Source organism: Haemaphysalis longicornis, unplaced genomic scaffold, assembly GCF_048455015.1.
Source record: "Haemaphysalis longicornis isolate Haplotype H1 unplaced genomic scaffold, Haemaphysalis longicornis Haplotype H1 scaffold_5, whole genome shotgun sequence".
Lineage (NCBI taxonomy): Eukaryota > Metazoa > Arthropoda > Arachnida > Ixodida > Ixodidae > Haemaphysalis > Haemaphysalis longicornis.
The window spans coordinates 66,901,884-66,918,401 of record NW_027526385.1 but is presented as its reverse complement, the minus strand read 5'-3'; the positions used below and the strand labels follow the sequence as shown (position 1 = coordinate 66,918,401).

Genomic DNA, 16,518 nt, shown 5'->3' with positions numbered 1-16,518 from the left:
ATCGGCCAGTCACAGGACCAAGCTTAGAAAAAAACGGCGAAATGGTGGCTTTCTTGAAGCTCCATCTTTGAAATCGCCACTCCGACGTGCATTGCCAGCTAGCTCATCCATAAAGGTTCCTTAATTTCATTTGCAGCTAAATATGGATTGCGCACCTCAGCTAGCTTCGCACAGCGCTGCAAAATAGCAGAAATAAATTAGCAAAGCTTGCACTAAGTCGCGAAAGGCTTGAACCTCAGCGAAGCTCGAAGCTGGAGGATTTCTTTCTATGTATATAAGCACTGAAGGACGCGGTACCATTGCATGTAGGTTTTAAAAATTGTTTATTTACTAATCGTCGTCTTCATGCATGACTGGCGGGCCCGGATAGTTTTGTCGGCAGGCTTTCACATTTCTCCCAAAGTGGCAGCACGCGCTAGAACCGGCGGCAACCGCTTCGTGAACTGTAGCGCGACCACGACCAACTTTAGTTGGTCGTGAGCGCGGCATATGTCTTCCGCCCTTGAGGGCCGGTCGCTCGTGAACTGTTTTCTTGGATTTTTTTTTTTGCGAGCGCCACGTGCAAGCCTGGACGACGCCGGGCGCACCTCGTAAAGCGCGTGCTCACGAGCGCGGTAAACGGCAAGAGTAACTATGACGTAGTTTTTTGATAACGCCGCGCACCGCGCACATTACGGCCAACAACAGCTTCGGTGTTTAAAAGGTCGATGAAATTGTACAGGTGCAGTTACGGTTGACTTTGCAGCGATCCGAAAGCAGTTTTAAGCTGTCTTGCAGTAAGCGCTGCTCATAATTATCGCGTTGTCCTAGCGCCAATAAATATGCTCGCAGCCTAAAGAAAGCTTTTTTTTTTCAATAACAAATAAAAACAGTCTTACCTTGGAGTATTCCCTCTTCTCCGGGGGTTTTCCTTTCAGTCGGTTGAATCGCGGAGCAACAAAAACCCGAGTTTTTTCAGCAGACGATCCCTACAATTACCCAGGACAGTTAACTCAATCGTGCGAATCGTTAGTGGCTGCGACAGCGAGGTCAAATCTAAGGCTCCGTACATGCAACCAACCAACCTGCAGCTTTTGTTAAATAAACATCTCGCAAAAAAAAAAAAAAATCCACGCAGGGTCGGTCAAGAGGCTACAAGCTAGATAACGATTCAATAACAGCAAGACCATGAAGAAATATCTTTTGAGACCCAAGTCAAGGTGCTGGAGAAGAACAAAACAGCGAGCTAAAAAGAAAAGCACGTGAACAAGATAGTGAGAACTGAGCAGGTGTGCAAATGGTGTTTACAAAAGGCGAGAGCTAGTGTGCGTCCATCCAAACCAAACAGACAAGCCTCTGCCTTCCGGATGCCCGATTACCTAAACAGGCAAATGGGAAAAACAGTTTGCACCAGTTACAAGGTTGGAGCATTGGTGGTAGGAAAGCAAAGACAAAATTTAGGGCAGCAGTGTTACAAAATGTAAGTTGCAAAGAACAGTAACGGTAGAGTGTATATTGTCACGAATTCACAAGTGCTAGATAAGAAGTGCAAGCTAATAAGTCCAATTCGAAAGAACGGTGCCGATCAACCCTGTGATATCAGCAGAGAAACAAGTTTGCAGCCTGTTTCACGCCCCTTCGAGGTACAGCCACGATCAAAAGTTTACAGACCAAGAAAACGGCAATTTCATGTTATTTCTCTTCCGGTAGCAGCCCGACAAACTGCCGTGCACATGTGAGCTTTCGTTTAGTTACTGTAGTAATGAAAAATATGGCACATATTACCCCTGGCTGCCATGCGGCAGGGAAATAACCCAAATTTGCTGCTTTCGTGGTCCGCAATCTTTTGCTCTTGGCTGCACATTGCCTTGCCTGCAGTTTCTTTGTGTCCGTCCACACAACATGGAGCTATTCTTTTCAACATTTTTTTTCTCCGAGCTCTGTGCTTTATTGCATCTTCTGAAAAGTCTGTTTTCCCCGGTGCCTTGCAGTACATACCTGAGATGCTTCCTCTTCACTTTGTGACCTAACTTTCAAGAAATAACAGCTCCCAATGGCAACCCAATGGAAAACTTGCGCACACAACCACCACATGCAGGCAAGACAACAGAGTTGGGTTCCACCAGTTGGGACCCTTGAAACAAGCCCACTGCTTATTTTTGTGCCCTACTTACCTTTTGCATCCATTGCAACCAAGGCTCAATAAGGGCTGCTTCAGAAACAACTGGCATTAACTTTGGCAACGTGGTGACCTAAAGTTCACACTAGCAGTAAACAGGCATGATCACGATAAGACTAGAAACAGTTTTAAATGTCACGGTGCTTAGCACTATGCAGTGACACAGGCTGCCCTAGGCAGCCCAGCAGGGGCACAGATGGGACCAAGTCAGCTTCGCTGTACTGGGTTGCCGCTGCGACCAGACGGCAAAACCACAAGGGGCTCAGAAGCTGTTATTGTAGACTTTGCTTGTACACACAATGCAACTTTCAAACGGGACGACGGAATGACAAGGCATGCAACACAGCGTACAATGATGTACACCTCTTTTGGCATCACTGTAGGGCTGAGTCCTCAAAGCCATGATTTTATATTCCGTCGCGACTTGTCCCTCGCCCGTTTCGCCTATGTCCAATCAGCTTGCAGACTGTTGTGGGAAAATAGACTTGCACTAAGCCAATAGACTTCTGTTGCTTGTAAAATGACCTCAATAAACTACGCTTTAGGGGCCGTGTCACCATGTTGGTGCATTTATAAGTGCACCTTCTTTTGACTTTTAAAAACAGCTGGGTCCAGCAATGCTCAAGCTGCATAGTGCACAGACCGGGGCATCTATTATTGTTCAAAGAAGTATCATGTTGAATGGCTTCACCTGCTGCACTTGTTCGTGCAGACCGCATGATAGAACTAAGGTGTAGACGGCAAAGTTTAAGTAGTGCTACCACACTGCCCTTTCAAGGGGACCCAAGTTGCTTAAGATTTTTTTTTTGTTTCGTTTTTCTGTCCGACAACTCAGTCTTTCTGTAAGCACCTCAATCGCAACTTGGATTTGTCTTGATACTGCCGTCTTCTAACCAAAAATTTAAAAGCACACAACTCTTTTTTATATATATATAATAAGCTCTCTTTTAATGCTGTTTAACGGCCGCAAGCAAAAACGTAAGCTCGCTCGTTCAGCCTTTGAAACAGAAATAAACGATGACACATATACAGCTGAAAAAGGGAGCAAGAGCAACAACAAATACAAAAAAAAAATTACATACACAACAATTTTCGTCACACTGCTAAGGCACATTGGCAAAAAGCTGCAGAAAATTGTTCCCTGTGTAAGCACTGCCCCTCTCGGCTCGAAAAACCCCCCCTTGGCTCAAAAACCATTTGTAGCGGCAGAACCGTATCCTCCCACTTTTAAGCACAACCCTTCCCTGAGTGTAGTTTTCCCCCTCGCTCGGCGCTTTTTCAAAATTTAACAGCAGACGACAGTCAACGTTTCAAAGCAGTGGTAACAGATATCGATATTTAAAAGCTAGCCTCTCGGGGAATGACACGAAACAGGTATCGTGTCCCACGACGATGGCTTCATTCCACATCTGCGGTGCTCTCCAAACCGAGCATTTAGAACACCTGGTACATCAGTAACAGCACAGAAGGTTGGGGACACAGTGCACGTTTACCAGAGCTATACATCAAAGCACTCCTTCCTAATCACCAACCCCCAATTTGGGGAAGCAATGTCCCTAGTATCCCCATTTCCAAATTTCGGGACCAATCATAGGGAAGCTGTCCCTATTTGGTACCACACATCCCCATTTAGATCCACACGTGGCCATTTTGTGTCCCCTCATGTCCCCATGCAATTTGTTCAGTTTTGATCACAACGCAGCTGCACATCAACGGCGTATAGAAGAAGCCTGCCAAAAACTTGGCACAGTAGTAAAAACGCGGCCACGAAAGATAGTGGGTACAGCCGACTTTCCTTTATCTCTCACACCTTTAAAAAAAGGAAGAAAAAGAGGAGAGCAGATAAATCACTCCAAAAAGGAACATCACAAAGCTGAGTGTCGGCATTGCACGAAGATGTGAGAATTGTTTACTTTCAGCCAGGAACCGGTACGAGAACATTCGATTGCTAGAAGCTTCAGAAACTGCCGCTAAGTACTGTTTGTCCTTGGCTCCTCGACAAATTGAAGTAACGTAGAGCCGAGTGAAATGTGCGCACTCAGCAGGAGAGATAAGACAAACTGCGTCGATATACTCTGGGCACTCCTGTTCTACGCTACCACCTTCCTTTCTCATTCTCCCGCGCTGTTAGAGGGATTTGGGCCAAGATAAGATAGCTGCCGGCAGCAACTCGCAAAAGACGCGAGGAGAAGCGTTACACAAGGAACAAGACACAAGACAACGGTACTGCAACGAGAAAAAAGTTGCAGAACCGGACGGCAAACATGTAAAAGGCAATACTGGGGTGTGCACGACGCAGGCAGTGGTCCCTCCTCCCCGCGACAACCATGTCGGTAGGCAAAAATCTCGTTTTGAGCGGACAGCGGGAGGCGCAAGCGCAGAGCGACTACCGAAACTGCAATGCTAAATGCCCTCAGTAATCTAAGCCTCCGGCTAGCTTAGATGAGTACCTTACAGCCACGAAAAAACTCCCGGAAGGTCGAATGCGGAGAGGGAAATAAAGCCCACAGCTGGTGTCAGCTAAGTGAACATCTCTCTTTCGTTTTCTGAGTATTTACAATTTCCCAGGTAGCAAGAAATAGTTTTTCCTTTTAAAGACGCGTTACATTATGTACAAATTTCGTACGGTAACCAAACAAGCAAGCTCGTTATACAAATGTTAGGTCTTGTGTTACCAAGTTAACGTAAGGATAATAATAAGCTGCTTGGTTACACCTTTCATTCGAAAGCTCAGGTTCCACGAAATGTGGAAAAAAAAAAATGCATATTTGTTAGTTGGCCCCAAAACTTCTTGTTCGCATTGCATCGCACAGTTTGGGCAGTGCTCCTGGATGGATGATCCGAGGCACTTAATTGGTGCAGCTATGTACAATATCTATTCACAAGCCATTTGTTTGTACTGCTACCTGCACCAATAGGTGGTTTGCATAGGCTGCACATTACGACTAGAGCAGCAAAGACTGCCGGAAAAAAAAAAGTGCAGCCCCATAGATAGCTGCGCATGGCTGCGTCTTTTTCTTCTTTTGTAAAGTTCAGATATTCTTCCACTCATTTTAGAACCTTCAGAGTATGTTTGCAGCAAAGCTTACTCTTGATACTTCACTGCACACAGCCCAAATACAGGACCTCCCTGTAGACGTGGTTGCTGGTAGTTTAGCCTTTTTCTGGAGAACAGTACTAAGCCTTGCAAGTGCTAGTATTAGCCACGATGCCACTGGGTGGTTGCTCTTGTAAACGAGAAAGCTCGTATGTTATTACCCTGCCTTTGTGAAATACTGTATATAAAAAAATCTCAACACCCTTTCGACTTACGTTCGGAAAAATGCTGAACACTGGTGCATAGAACAGCGAAATGTCACAACAATCCCAAGTCCAGACGGGTGGCTTGAACTGCTTTGTGTGGGTCGCTCGTCGAATTCCCTGGCCAGTGTTCGGCAGGGAATTCTCTCACAAGTTCACGCAACCCCCCAAAAAGTCTGGAGAAGTTTAGTAGGACTCGCCGGCGAGTCCCTGCAACTGAACGTTATGCGGAACGCTACCTCACAACGATCGGAGTAGGCACGAGACGTTACATGGAACACTCTTGCTAGTCCCCGCAACAATCCAGTGAGTCCCTACAATGATCAGAGTAAGCATTGGATATTACATCGAACACTCCAGCGAGCCCCCATAACAATTAGAGTATGCACCAAACACTACAAGGAACACCCTTTTGAGTCCCTGCAACCCCGAAAGATTGGACCCGGAATAGGCCTCCGACGTTAATGAAACTCTCTGAGTATACACAATGACCAAAGTGAACGCAAGCGTGTAACGAACAAGTCTAAACAACTTCAAAAATAAGCTGCGGATGACACCAGGGACCTCCAAGTCCACGAAACACCCATGACAGGTTGTGGATGCTTAACAGGGTTCCTCGGCGAGTCCACACAATGAACGAAGCAGGTTGCGGATTTGTAGTGGAACTCACCAGCAAGTCCGCAAACCACCCGAAACAGGCCGGGGGCATTCAGCACGACGACGACAAGCCCACAACACAAGTTCACACAATGCTCAAGATAAGCTGCGGATCGCCGGCAAGTCCACACGACACCAAAAAGAACAAATTGCGGCCGCTTGACGGAAACCTTGTTGATTCCGACTGCTCAACAAGAACCTCGGCAGGATCTCGACGGGAACACCTCAGTTGAGCATGAGCTGGGTGATGTTCTTCTGCAGGATGGTGTTGCGCACGGCGTTGAACACCACCTTGATGTTCTCCGTGTCGACGGCCGTGGTGAAGTGGTGGAAGAGGGGCTTCTCCTGCTTGCGCGCCTGGTAGAACCAGTCGACGAGGAAGCGCTGGACCTGTGCCAGGTCGTGGGGGTCCCCGCTGAAGCCCTCGATGTAGTCCGCGATGCAGGTGGACCGCGAGCGGACCTTCTCCCGCAGCAGGTCCGTCTTGTTGAAGAACAGGATGATGGAGACCTCGGCGAAGCACCGGTTGTTCACGATCGTCTCGAAGATGCTCCGCGACTCCACCAGCCGGTTGGTGCAGCGGTCCTCGAGCAGAGCCTGCGAGCGAAGCGCCCGACAGTCAACCATCGTACGCAAGCTCACTTAAGGTGGGGATATGGCTCTTAAAACAGCTTCCTTTTAATTTTCAAGTGAACTCCGTGAAACTTGTCAGTCTTGCTGCTTTTTCCCCACTGATTTCAAATACACCATTATTTTTTAGTCTGTCAATTAGTGCCAAAGATAATTAGAGATAATTAGCCATTTTTGGAGGAACACTGGAAAAAACACTGCTAGTCATAAAACTGTGATCGCTGTATTTTTCAACACTATCAACCCTGGTGAATGCAATAAGAGAGTCGGTCTTTTGATGCACTTCTTGGAACTGATTTTACAGCTCATTAACCTTCGGTGTTTGAAATGGGCTTTCGAAATACCTCCTTGCCACTGGTGCCACCAAAGTTTAACCCCTTAAGTGCTTTGGACGAGCAGAGCTCGTCCTGCCCAAACTGTCACCAAACTGCTTTGGACGAGCAGAGCTCGTCTTAGCGGAATAGGTACTGCCCTATACTGTTCAGGACGAGAAGCGCTCGTCTGCGGCTTAGTTTGCGTGCCATCCACTAGATGGCAGCATTTACTCGACGAATTAGTTTTCTCCTGCGGCAAGGCGCGCTTTTTTTATGAAAATATGGCGTGCGGTGGCGCCGACCCATGCATAGCTGGCCCGTCAACTAGAAAAAAAAAGCTTTTCATTTTCGTCATCTTCTTCAAGTGATGCTGATTCGGATACAGATGTTTATCTTGTCTCTGGAAGTGAAGACAGCGATGACGGTGAATTGAGCAGCTCCTCCGGTGATGACGAAGACAGCGGGGAAGCGAACATCGCGAGTGCTCGCGAGTGGATCCTGCTTTATGTGGACAATCCTCCTGTGAAGCCTCATCGCTTTCCATTCTTGGCCATTCCAGGCAAGACTTTCATATTGTCATCGCCGGGTGACATTATGGAATATATTCAGCAGTTTCTGCACGATGAACTTATATCATTTGTGGTAGACGAAACCAATCGCAAAGCGGCTGAAAAGTTGAAATGCTTTCCTCCCAGTGATCACTCCCGCCTCAAAAAATGGGTACCAGTGACAAAGGAACAGATGTGGGTATTCCTTGCACTCCTGCTATTGCAAAGGTGCTTAGCCTACACAAGTGAAGAAAGATGTGGTATCTGCAACTGTTCTATTTAAAAAGTTTTTAATTTTGTTAGCATCAGGTAGCTGGTTTCCTATGTATTCTTCAGAAATAAACTTTATTGTGTTGATTTCACTAACTGTGGGGTACAAATCTTTTTTCAACATCGACTAGCTACTTTTTAGTACAATCAGATTCGAAATCAGCAATAAAAAAAATAGGCACTTTTGGTCGGGAAATTCTAAAAAAAAATAAAGCACTTAAGGGGTTAATGAGCTGTAAAATTAGCTTCAAGCGGTGCATCAAAAAACCGATCTTCTTTTTGCGCCCACCAGGGTTCATAGTATTAAAAAGTATAAAGATTACAGTTTCACGACCAAAACCGTTTCATCTATTGTCCCTCCAAAAATGACCGATTATCCCTAAACATCTCGGGAACCAATTGACTTACTCACAAAATAATGGCATATCTGAAATCAGCGGGAAAAAAGCAGCACGGCTGGGAAGTTTCACAAAGTTCACTTAAAAATTAAAAGTAGCTGTTTTAAGAGCAGTGTCCCCCCTTTAAGGGGCCATGAAGACAATACAAATGCAATTACAACTTTAGTTCATTTAAAAGACAGCTTTGTCCCGATAACAATGCCTCCAATTTTATCGCCGAGCTCAAACAAATAATGGAGATATTAACGAAAACATGTGAAGCAGTGGCGATTCTCCAGCCACTTCGCGGCAACTTTTTGACGACGTCACAGAATCTTGTTAGGTAGTGCAATTGGCAGCCAGAGACCTAAGCCATTGCCAGGAAACACAATTGGACAATTGTATCTTGTTCGGTTCGACTGCATCACTTGAATGCGAACATGCAGTTAACACACCGAAAATTGTTTTCAGTGCTCTGGTCCATGTTACATCACTGTAGTGCAAAATTGGAATCTTTTTCAATATTTCTTGTGCTTTTTGGGTAAAAAAAAATGGTCTTTTTTGGCTGTAATGGAACTAAGAGCATTACCAAAGGCTTGTTCTTTCAAACCGAACAAGGATATATTTCATCTTCATGGCTTTTTTAACTCTTTCATTACCGCAGGAAAATTGATTGATTTTTAGGGGTCCAAAAAAACATTTTTTTTCTGCTAAACAGACTGGTTAGGCACTGATTACAGGAACACAAAATGCAGATTATTTAACACCCTTTCTAATAACATCACTTTTTAAATGTTTTCATACATTATAGTTGCAAAAAAAAATATCAAAATCAAAATTTTTGTCAAGTTTTGAAGAAAATGATAAAGAACGAGTTGCGTATAACAAACCACCGATAGTAGAAGAGATTTCTAACACACATTTTGTAGGGAAACATTTCAAAAACAGATCCCAGAAAAAATGTTGACTTTCGTGGAACAGTTTGTCAGATATAAAAAAAAAAATGTTAGCACGCATGGTGCCCGTGCCATGCAGTGAAGCCCACCCTCCATTTCAAAATGTGCAACTTTGGGTGGTTCCCTTGAAGAAATCTGGTGGTTTAACGACATTATCAGAGGCGCCAATTTGTTTCAACGTGACACAAAAACATCTTGTCAATGACTTACTATGCACTTACGGCCAGCACAGCATTCAGGACAAGCACGCGATGCGACAAAACATGCGCGGAGTTGAAAACGAAACTTTGTGGTTGATGCTTTTTGACGTTCACTGTCAGTTATCTCTCAAAACATAAACTTGCGGTTTATTATCAGATAACTCGCAATTGTAGCCCTGCTCGCAGGAATGAGGTGAGATTCGCTAGAACCGTGCCCTGGAAACTTTGGCAGAGTAGCTGTAGCGCGATAAAAAAGGTCAGCACTACGACCCTCCTGCGTTGCAACGCCACCTAATATTTTTGAAATGAAACAGTCCAAAACTTATTGGAGACTGCGTTAAAACGGACAGTTCAAGCACTAGACCTCCGGAGATACCCTCGCATGGAAACGAAACTGACAGGCGAACAGCTGGCGGTGAAGGCCGGTTTGAAGCGCTCTCCTCGTCAAAACAGATATCTGGCGACTGCGTGTTATCTTTTGATTTGCATTGGAAGTTCTTATCGTAGAAATTGGGTTAGGGTGGGGTGAAATCGGGAGCGGCCTGTTTTTTTTCGAGGATCAGTAGCGGACGCTGAAGGTGCCATGGCAGATAGGCTTGAAGTTGGGTAACTGCGTAATAACGCCAAATATGAATTTCGTTATGCAGAAACAAAACGTAAACTGTTGTAGACTGTTTGTGAATGGTCCTGGGGTAAGCAGAACTACAATACAACTTAGAACAACTGGCCAAAATCATAAAGTAACTTTGCAAGCTGGCACTGCCTGATATTTCCAGCCGATTTCCCGGATTATTACTGTCAGAGTGCAAACCTGACGATTGAAAATCATCTTGTGATTCGCCATTCGTGCCCTGATAACAAAAACCAAACGCTGATGCAGATTAATTACGAGTGGCACACATTCTTCTTTGGTAGCAGTGACGCGCAATGACCACGCCCCTTTTCCACACCGAGGTGATGCAAACGCGTGTCAAAAATCACGTCTTTGTAGCAAAAATGAAAACAAAACTGATTTTGAAAGGGCATTTTCCGAGCTAACTCCAAAAATAGCTTTACTTGTTCCACCAACGCCTGGAACTCTACGAAAAGGGGCTTTCAAGGTATCGTTCACATAGAACGATTTTGAACAGGCGCGGTAACGAAAGAGTTAAAGGGAAGGATGCCCTCCTCAAGAACACTTTTCATGAAAGACCAACCATTCAAAAAAGATCCAAATGAGAATTTAAACGTCTTTCTTGCTTGCTTTGCTACAAAACGACTGTAAAGTTCCGAAAGAACGCCCTCCCCCCAAAACATCGCCCATCCCCCTTTAGGGGTGAAATATTCAATTTACTAAGAGACCCCAAAGATCGTCCACCCCCTAAAATCAATAACTTTAGCACCGATGAGTCAACAAAATAAACGCGAATCATCTATTCAATGGTTTGATGCGGTCACCTATTTGTCCTTTTCGTACTTGGCCCAAAAGTTCTCCAATATCGTTTTTTTTTTTATATCTCCACAGTTTTGGTTGGCGTTGCAGAAACCTTTTTGCAGTTCTTCGCGTCTGACACAAAAGTTTGCCCAGCCCCTATTTTTCACTTCATATCTCTGTACTTTGGGTGGGTGTTTTTTCGGAACTTTACGGTAGGTGCGAAAGTCATAATGCATGTCCAGCGTTTGTACCTTTTCTTCGATGCCCCGATGCCTGCCACCTTTTGTGTTGTGTCACACAAATTATCCGTTCTTCTTCCAAACCCAAAAGATATGTCTAATGCGGGTGGTTTCTCTATTAGCACACCACAACCCGCCAAGCATTAAATGTGGCTTTGATCCCTACCATCAACGTGGGGTAATATTGTTTTCAATGGCTAACCTTCTGTCCTCTTGGGGGGAATCACAGGGTAATAGGTAGTATTGTGCCCATTTCTTCTACACGTACAAAAAGCTTTTTCTCAACAGCCAAAAGTAATTTACTAACCACTAATAAGCCCATCAAGTGTGACGAGATTATGGCAACAAGTCACTGTCCCCCTACGCATACTCTTATAAGATGAAGACGCGAAAGCATTTTTTGCTCAACGCTGCTTTGCAATAATCTGTTTTAGGTGTTAGGTTCTTTTTTTCTCGCTACTAGGGTGTGAATGACACAGTCAAGGCTGCATAACTAGGCCTCCCAAAAGGGGTGAACATGAAGAATGATGCAGAGGCCCCTATCACATTCAGAAGTGACAAGAGTCACATCATAGTGGTGTCACAATGACATAACTGCACAGTGATGCAGGAGTGAAAGATCACCGATTGATTTCGAAGGTTCAACGCACCGAAGCGACACCTAGGCAGTGAGGTTCACCGTGGCGGAAAGCTCCGGATTAATTTTGACCACCTGGGGATCTTTACCGTGTGGCAAAATCATGCACACACAGGCGTTGCAGCCAGGAATCGAACCCGCGTCCTTGAGCTCAGCGTCACAAAGCCTTAGCCTCTGCACCATTGCAGTGGCTACAGAGAGTTAAAAGCGGTGTCATAGTGACATGTCACCCGCTCTGCACGCCAGTATAGTGGCAAGGAATCAGTGACAACATCATGATACAATCATACAGGATTGACGCATAAACCTTTTGGGCACTTAGCGAACAACAATGACGACCTACCTGGTCGTACTCGCTCGACGAGACGAGGAAGAGGATGGACGTGACGCTGTCGAAGCAGCGAAACCACTTCTGCCGCTGCGACCTCTGACCCCCGACGTCCACGAAGCGGAACGGTATCCCGTTGACTGGCACCACGAACTCTGTGATGGTCTTGGTGGCCTTGCGGGCATGGAGGATGTCCTGATTGCTTGGCAGGTACTCCTGAACAAGTCCCAATATAGAAAGGGGGGTTTAGAGTACGGCCAACTATGTAGACTTGTGACAATGTGACAGGAATTTTATAAGTAAAAGAGTGGTGGTAAGCTGGGCAAGTTCGTACAGAGTTTGTGTTGTTAGCCAGCACTTGGTGCGAAACATGAGTGCGGGGGAACATGTTACCCTCTTTTGTGTTGTAACTCCATTATCAGCCTGAAGGTGGTGGTCCGTTGTTGAAGCTTCAGATGCTTTAGGTAAAAGCTTTACGAGGTGTTTATGATGTGGGTGAGATAGTCTGTTCACGTGGATTTCTTGTGTTCTCTTTCCTTTCTTCTGCTGATACCAACATATATATATTGTGCACATTCAACGGTTAAACCAATCGTCAGTCTGCGCTTGTCTTGTCTACTTCATCTGTCCCTGTCTTTTTTGCGCTGCTTCCAAGAAATTTTACGATCTCTCTAATATTTGTCACGTTGGGCAACTTAGAGAAGGGTTCGTGCTGGTTTATCTGGCGAAACTTCCAAGTGTTTCCAAGGACCCCAGAGCCTGATAGAAATCCAGATAAGATCGATGTTCAGGGGAAGAGGGAGGCATGGAATGATAAGAAATCATCGAAAAATGGGAACGGAGCAGTAGCCAACATTGCAACACGGTAACTCTCGTTCGGTCAAGTCCCCTCGTCAAAGCGATGGCTTTATGACGATTTTTTACCCCTGTTTGTTACAGACCAATAAGATAAGAGACCAACAAGAGACCAATAAGACCAACAGAATACCATTCACACGGTATTTATGGTAGCCTTGTGTTGATTTTATGCTGCTCAAAACAAAAATGAAAGAAATTCAAGGATTTCCAAAGGTTCGTAAAAAATCCAGAGCTTTCAGGGCCCTGAAAACAATCTTTTAATTTCAAGAGTTTTTAAGGACTTACACAAACCCTGTCATAACGGCTCCAGAACAGCTCTATATTCCCATTTTTTTGCCAACAGAATCTCCATTGCGAAAGCAGTTTTGCCTTGCACACAAACTACCCAGAGCTACCCCAGACATGCAAAAAAAAGATACCTATTGTTAAAGGTTGGATGTAGAATAAGAGTCGACCGACACGTGGACACAGTTTTTATCGCTTTATCAGAATGTCCAACGTGCCACCGTTTTGACATGCCGATTTCACATGCAACTTCAACATTTTTAACCTCACTTTTTTTTTTGGCAAGCAACTTCAACATTTCCCGATTTATTTCCAATTTCTCACACGTCCCCGTTTTCAATAAATTTAAAACCTGCTTTGGGTGGGCCATTCTTTGTATTTTGCAGTAGTTCTGCGGGCATACTTGTTGTGCGACACTTCTCGCAAAAAAAAAAAAAAAACCACACGAATTGCACAAAGAAATACATAAGTAAAATGAACTGACTTTGCAAATAAATATAACTGAAAATAACATCGGGGCAGTTGATGCAATGTATTACATTTTGTCACCGTGACTCAACATAACGACACACCCAGTCGGTCGATTGACAAGAAATTTCAACGCAGAGTCTGGTAGATCACGAACGCACAGCAGCTAGCATACTCAGAAAGTGGAAAGCAATGGTTTACCTTGGTGGCAATCCGATCCAAGTGCTCGAAGAAATAGCGCACACCATCTCCCTGTAAGAGGATGGTGTTGTTAGTTTAGAAACACAGCATCGAGAACGCCGCGCAAGTCCGGGGAAAGCTATGACAAGCATCAGCCAATAGGAAGAGCGGATCAGCCAATCAAGGCAGTACATTCATTAAATACTAAATCCCTCAGTGATATCCAAACCAGGTCATCGGCGCTTTAGAGCTATTTTCTGGAGCAGATTTTTGGCATCCTTACCTCACACTATTTACAACTGCTGCACAGAGTAAGCGAAACACAGTAGAGCGCCCTTTTGTGGCACAGAAAATTTTTTTAGTGTTTCACACCTGCTGCTCCCTAACAAGGTTTCCTCTGAAAGGTTCTATACCTGCACTACACAGCTGTTTTAGAGGCCTTCCAAAGGCCTTCAAAGAAACTGTCTACCAAGTAGCGCATTGATATTTATTAGTCACTAAGCCTTCAAATGTCAACTGAAGGTTACCGTGGAGCACAGGCATTAGTATAAAATTATTATAACATAGCTACAACGCAGTCAGCATCTTACCAGGAGCAAATTACTACTCTGTCGTCGAAAATGGTACTGAGCCAACCAGACATCAAAATGATACCCTACCGAAGGCAATGGCGTAAGATTTATTTTTTGCTGAGACAAAACTATAAAACGGCTGGTACCAAAAAACTACCCAATAGATAAATGACTTGACGGTTTCTCGTCCTGTCTATTCTCTACTAAGGCAAATAAACATGCATGTATTTACAGTATTGGGTCGAACATTTGGCAACCAATGCGTGGAGCACATAAGAGTACCAACAACTTTGACAACCCCTAGCTTAGCATAATGACACTGCCCTCACACATTTATCCTAGTTTAACTATACGTATCGTGCGCTGGCTGGCCTCAGAACCTGGCACATACCCAAGCGGGGGATTGGCCAAGAAGCTTTGTACCTAATCAGGATGTGTCCTATATTATTTTAGATCCCAAAATTTAGAAAAGGAAATACAGCACAGAAAATATTGTTCATAATAAAAACTACAGTCAGGAAAAAAAAATTAAATGTGAACGCTTATCTGGCTAGCAAGGTACAACAACCAGTCATGCCGCACAAGGCACCTCGACTCGGTTTCGAGATCGACAGCCGTCCAACACTCGATAGTTGTCCAACACTACTAGTGCAGGGGACGGGGAAGTCAACTGACCAGTTGGAACTCGATGCGGCGCTCGAAGGCGTTCCGTATGCCGGCGTCCTGCCACAGACAGCGCACGGACGGAGCATACCGCCCAAAGGTGTCGGCGTCCAGCGGCTCCAAGCTGGCGTCGTAACACAGCAGCCTTCGAGCGTGAACGTCGTTAGCGGGGTCTTGCCACGGAATGTCCAGTTTCTCGCGCGCGTCGACCAGAACCTTCATTCCGCGCAGGACGTTCTGGAAGACGACCGCGCGGAACTCCAACAACTGTTCGGGATCGAAGGTGAAGTTGTGGATGATTCGCATCTGCTTCAGAAAGGTGCTCTTGCCGCTTTCGCCAGCGCCCAGCAAGAGCAGCTTAACCTGACGCCGGATCACTTGCTTATCCTTCTGTATTATCTTGTCGATCTTGTGGCTTCGTTGCAGCTGTTCGAGCTCCTCGGGCCCGTATTTCAGCCCGTAGAGGCAGCCGCACCGAGCCAGCACCCTATCCATGACAGACATCATTCGAAATCGCTGCTGCTCCGTAAACTTTCCTCGAACTTCGCCTCCGAGACTCGGTCTCCTCCTTCGTCAGTCTCTTGGGGAGTAGAGGAACAGCGCCTCCACACCATGCCCTCCTCGTGCAAGCCGCCGCTGTCTACCGAGCCTCCATTTTCGGTTATCACAGCACCTGCCAATCCCACACACACACACACAAACACGGCACAGCTGCCTTTAGCCCCACGGGTCAGCGTTTGTTGGCCACGCTCGCTCACCAAACCGGAACACACATGGCCACAGATTTTGGGCGGAACCACGAAGGGCGAAACTCCGACACTGGGAGACTTTGAAGCCTTTAATCCACGCTCGCACGACGCTCGATAATCTGGGCCGACTGCGACAAGAACAAGCGGCAGATATGGGCAGTGCAACAACGTAAAGTAAACGGTAAATGCCCTAGTGGGTAGCGCTGGGACGAGGATATTCCAATATTTGAGGAAGTGGGCCCGAAATAACTTTTGCTCTCTCCCTCCGCTCGGCAGACGTGCGCGGCGCTGCAGTCACAATATGTTGATGTTAGGATTCTAGAATTTGAGTGCACTGCAGTTCATTCTGTGGAGTTCATAGCGTTCATAACTTGTGAAAAAACATAATGCTTGGCTTCAGCTGACGCCGAACATTTAAAGATGGTTGTGAAAGGGATATTTAATCAAAAACTATCCAAATACATTTTAGAAATTGAGAAAAAGTGCTAGCCGAGGCACAAAGCATCCGCGCAACTGCCTGATGTAAATATTTATGGAAAAAAAAGAATGCTTGCGGTAATTTTTTTGGAATAATTGGAACACGTTTCGTTGAGATTATTCTTTATCAATATTTTGTCAAGCCTGTTGGAGGAAGACAACGATACACGCGATCAGAATAGGGGATTTTCCCGAACGGTATACTCCCAGTTCCAACAAAATTCCTTTCAAGCATTGT

At 45.3% G+C, this 16,518-nt stretch overlaps 1 protein-coding gene across 1 annotated transcript; it reads right to left on the bottom strand.

Annotated features, from left to right (window-relative positions):
• Positions 1 to 2,410: 2,410 nt before the first annotated feature.
• Cta (Guanine nucleotide-binding protein subunit alpha cta) lies at positions 2,411 to 16,029 on the bottom strand. The gene is made up of 4 exons (XM_077670608.1): positions 15,067 to 16,029; positions 13,841 to 13,891; positions 12,044 to 12,244; positions 2,411 to 6,712 (listed from the first exon to the last, which is right to left on the bottom strand). The coding sequence occupies exons 1-4, from the start codon at positions 15,559 to 15,561 to the stop codon at positions 6,341 to 6,343; spliced, it is 1,119 nt and encodes a 372-aa protein (XP_077526734.1). The 5' UTR covers positions 15,562 to 16,029; the 3' UTR covers positions 2,411 to 6,340.
• Between the last annotated feature and the right edge of the window lie 489 nt (positions 16,030 to 16,518).

Coding starts and splice junctions, on each gene's coding strand:
- Cta (XM_077670608.1), bottom strand. CDS start 15,561: ATGATGTCTGTCATGGATAGGGTGCTGGCTCGGTGCGGCTGCCTCTAC. Junction 13,892..15,066: donor GCCGCATCGAGTTCCAACTG/GTCAGTTGACTT, acceptor ATCCTCTTACAG/GGAGATGGTGTGCGCTATTT. Junction 6,713..12,043: donor CGTCGAGCGAGTACGACCAG/GTAGGTCGTCAT, acceptor CTTCGCTCGCAG/GCTCTGCTCGAGGACCGCTG.